The 4316-nt window shown below is 40.2% G+C and overlaps 1 protein-coding gene across 1 annotated transcript in view; it reads left to right on the forward strand.

Annotated features, from left to right (window-relative positions):
- The window catches only part of igf1ra (insulin-like growth factor 1a receptor), an 88759-nt gene that overhangs the window by 81088 nt on the left and 3355 nt on the right, over window positions 1–4316 (forward strand). The window contains exons 5-6 of the mRNA XM_010784875.1: window positions 1054–1134; window positions 1226–1455. Of these exons, the coding sequence (XP_010783177.1) occupies window positions 1054–1134; window positions 1226–1455 (311 nt within the window). The remainder of the gene's footprint in view (window positions 1–1053; window positions 1135–1225; window positions 1456–4316) is intronic.

Raw genomic sequence — 4316 nt, forward strand, 5'->3', positions numbered from 1 at the left:
ACATCAGTACCAAGCGAGAGAGTTTTTTCCAGAGCAGGGGATATTGTAAATGCCCAAACATCCCAGCTTATAAATACCTGGAAATGTGGACATTCTCATATTCCTAAAAACCTGTCTGATGATGCTGAGTGAGTGACTAGTGAGTTTGAATTGAGTTGCTTGAAAAACTACAGTGAAACTTTTTTTATTTTATTGCAGGGTCTGATTATTAGCTTGTTTATTTGTGAGATGCAGTGGCACAAAGAAAATGCCTACTTTGCTTGGTAGTACTAGTAGGTACAAAAACACTGGTTTTCTTGTTCCAGTCTGTTACTGTCACTTGGTTTTTGACACTTTAAAATACTGCTATCCTACTAAAATGCTGTACAAATCAGATGTATTATGTAATAAAGAAACATTTTCCGAGTAATTATATTTTATTGAAGAAAAAAAAATTGAATTTTTTCCTCCCCCCCTTTATTATTCAATATCGCGATAAATACCGTACCGTGGACTTGTTATCGCGATATTATCGTACCGTGAGTTTTTGGTATCGTTACATCCCTACTATATATCATTTATATATTTTAATATTATTTCACATTTCATTTGCAATGTTGAATGTTCAATAAAAAGTTCTGTTTACTAGAATTATTATGATATATTATCATTATGTCAGTGGTCTAAAATGGTCTTACAATGGTGCCGACAATATTATCGTTTATCGNTAGTGAGTTTGAGTTGAGTTACTTGAAAAACTAAAGTGAAACTTGATTTATTTTATTGCAGGGTCTGATTATTAAATGTCCTTGTTTATTTGTGAGATGCAGTGGCATAAAGAAAATGCTTACTTTGTTTGGTAGTAGCTACTGGTAGGTACAAAAACACTGGTTTTCTTGTTCCAGTCTGTTACTGTCACTTTGTTTTTGACACTTTAAAATACTGCTATCCTACAAAAATGTTCTTCCCTTTATTATTCAATATCGCGATAAATACCGTACCGTGGACTTGTTATCGCGATATTATCGTACCGTGAGTTTTTGGTATCGTTACATCCCTACTAACTTTGCTGTCTTTTTGTCAACAGGAATAGTGACAGATTGGGAAATGGAGTCCTTTATGCGTCTGTCAACCCTGAGTACTTCAGTGCTGAGAGTAAGAATATGCAATATCTTGTCAGTTTTCTCACTGTTTAGTTCCCCTTTGTGTATGGGTTGTTGACGTTCCGTCCTCTTTGTTGTGCCAGTGTACGTCCCCGATGAGTGGGAGGTGGCCAGGGAGAAGATCACAATGCACAAAGAGCTGGGCCAGGGCTCCTTCGGCATGGTGTACGAAGGCCTCGCCAAGGGAGTGGTCAAAGACGATCCAGAGACACGAGTCGCCATCAAAACGGTCAACGAGACAGCCAGCATGAGAGAGCGCATCGAGTTTTTAAACGAAGCCTCTGTCATGAAGGAGTTCAACTGTCACCATGTGGTAAGATACGATACGATATACTTTATTGTCCCCTTAAGGAAATTTGTTCTGGACTCCGTCCTGCAGTTCCGCATACATGTACATATACAAACATAGTGGACATTAAGAGACATACACATATCATCAGTCATACACCGTTTGAACAAACACAATACACAGACGGCAGACGCACATACTGACAATGGCGACCTATTGCACAACCCTCATGGCCAACATTTAAAAAGTACATTTGACTACATTTCATTTCATGTGAATGTTAAGAAGCTTAATCGACATAGGTAGGAATGAGTGCTTATAGCGGTTCAGCCTGCTCTTGGGAACCCTGAATCTTCTACCAGAAGGTAGGAGCTGGAATTCTGGGTGGAGTATGTGGGTGGGATCAGAAATGGCAACTGAGCAAGTAAAGACTGAAATAAAAGCAGATAAATCCTCATAATATGGCTTTAAACAAAACACAGTTATGTTCAACCCACTTGAAAGTGCTTTCCATTACCATTCCTCAATAATCTGTAAGATTCAGAGTGAAAGGTGTCAGCAGGGCAGAAGCAGTACGCTCTGCTCGTCTTTACTGAAGCAGCTACAGCCTGAGGCAGGGTTTAGACTCATGGAGAGTGTGTATATTCTCTCCTCATTGTGATTAAAGTCTTAACTATTTTAAACTGATTTTCGCTTTGGAAAGCTCTCACTATCAACCAACTCTGGCTGTCTATTACTAAATTATTGAATTCAAATGTGTTTGATTAGATCTTAAAAGCAAGTTATAGTGAAACATTTTGTACTGATGTGAATGTAAAATGTAAATGATGAACAGTTGGAACATTTTCTGCTCCTATGTTGTTAATGTGCTTTTGATGGTGGGTAAAGCAGTCTGCCTATCGTACTTGCTGCTTATTTTAAAAATGATTTCTTGAATACTAACAAGAAAGAAATGGGCATTCATGCACTTCGGACAGTATTTGTATTGTTTTCTGAGTTATTCCTGGATCAGGTTCACCGCCATCTGTAGTTACAGTAAATGTGTCCCAGCTGTGTGCATCTCCTTCATTTCCTTTGTGCAATGAATTGTGGGAGCATGGTTTCCATCAGCAGCACACTGAGAAATTATGTTTTCTTGAATGATAACTGACTGTTTTGAATATAGTTTATCTTACCTTAGATATAATGTGGAGATCAAACGACACCTCATAGCAATTAGTTATTCCTGCTTTTACTTCTATACTGCAAAGACATCTTTATTGTCTTCATTGGAAGTGTTCTTAAGCTCCCCTTTAGCGCTGAGCAGTGGCGGGCCGTCAGGGCCCTCTAAATATTTGTTTAGTTATATTTTGCAGTAGTTTTACCAAAATAACTTGATTTAATTGTATTTAAAATAGCATTTCCAAATAAATAAATCCTTCGAATCTGCCTATTCAGTTTCTGTTTGAATGTGAAGGGTTAAAGCCCGCGTCACACTGTCCCGAAATTGACACCCGATGGACACACGAATATGGAATTGTGAATTTCGCACGAAGATGGCCCCAAACCACACACGAAGGCAACATTTACATTACATTTAAGACATACAACTGCAACGAAAGTAACAAAAACAATTATGTTAACGTACTATGATACTGTACTGATATTTTCATATTTTGTTCTTTACTTTATCCGTCTTTATATGTAGAAGATATTAAGTTTTCTCCATAATGTTGTTTCCATAGCAACAACAACTTCCTGTCAACTTGCCTTCAAAATAATATATTATATCCTTTTCAGTTTCACAGAACACAAATTGGGTTATTTACATCATATGTTTACATGATTTTGTTGTGCAATAAAACAACCAGATGGACACACGATAAAGGAAATGTTCAAATTCGGCTCTGATCGTAGCAACATCGGGACATTCGTGAGGGCATCTTAAGCCATCTTCGGCATACTAAAGATTCTCAGGCTCCGGCTGCAACTTTGTGAGCGGTGGCAAAATCTTTGGCATGCCAAAAAAGTTGCCGAAGGACCTTGCGAAGTTCATTTTCTGTGTTGAATTTGTGTGTCAATTTTGCCCTTCGTAAGGCACTCGTGAGGCAGTGCCTTGTTATCATCGGTGGGCCCATCGGGCGCATTCTCTCACGATCAGGAGTGAGGCGAATGCCCGTGGCACCGATGAAAAACCGAAGATGAACCACGATTCTGACAAGATGCCTTGTAAGGGAAACTTCGTGTGTCCCAATGGCAGTGGGAGTCAACCGCGATTCATGAAGGAGACACGGGAAAGAGCAGGAGCTTTGATGTCAAAAACACTGATGGTTTATTAAGGAGTTAGCGCCGGATGGATTCGACATCAAAAAGTCAACCAGCCAGTCACGGTCTGACTGCACGGTACGAGTTGCCACCGTGTCAATTCTGGAGCCGCCTCTCCTCGGGTCGTTTAGCTCATTTAACTGGTTCACAGAGAGTAATCAACAATAATTTTTGAGAAAGATAGCCTAAGACAGGTTGGTGAACACTGAGTCACTGTGCGTCCGATACCTATGGCCTCGAAAAGATTTCACACTTGGGAGTCCACAAAACACAAAGAAGGAAGTGTCCCAGTGCACCCCAATAAACCATACTGTGACGCTAGGTGCCCGGTCCCATAGAATGGGAACAACAACCATTATGGCTGAAGCAGCTATCTTCCCCGCTGTAAGGACATAACAGACGTCAGGGTTGGTCCCATCACGTCGGCACGTCATATCTAAGGACAATTAATTTCTCCTAACAGCCACCTTTAACATAGTGGCCTTAGGCTGAATTTGGCGGCCTCCAGCTGAAGTTGCTGCGCGAGCCTGAGAAACTCGGCAGCCGGTGGTTCATGAGCATGGCCAATAAGATGGGGCTCA

This window comes from Notothenia coriiceps, unplaced genomic scaffold, assembly GCF_000735185.1.
Source record: "Notothenia coriiceps isolate Sejong01 unplaced genomic scaffold, NC01 NC01_scaffold00026612, whole genome shotgun sequence".
Lineage (NCBI taxonomy): Eukaryota > Metazoa > Chordata > Actinopteri > Perciformes > Nototheniidae > Notothenia > Notothenia coriiceps.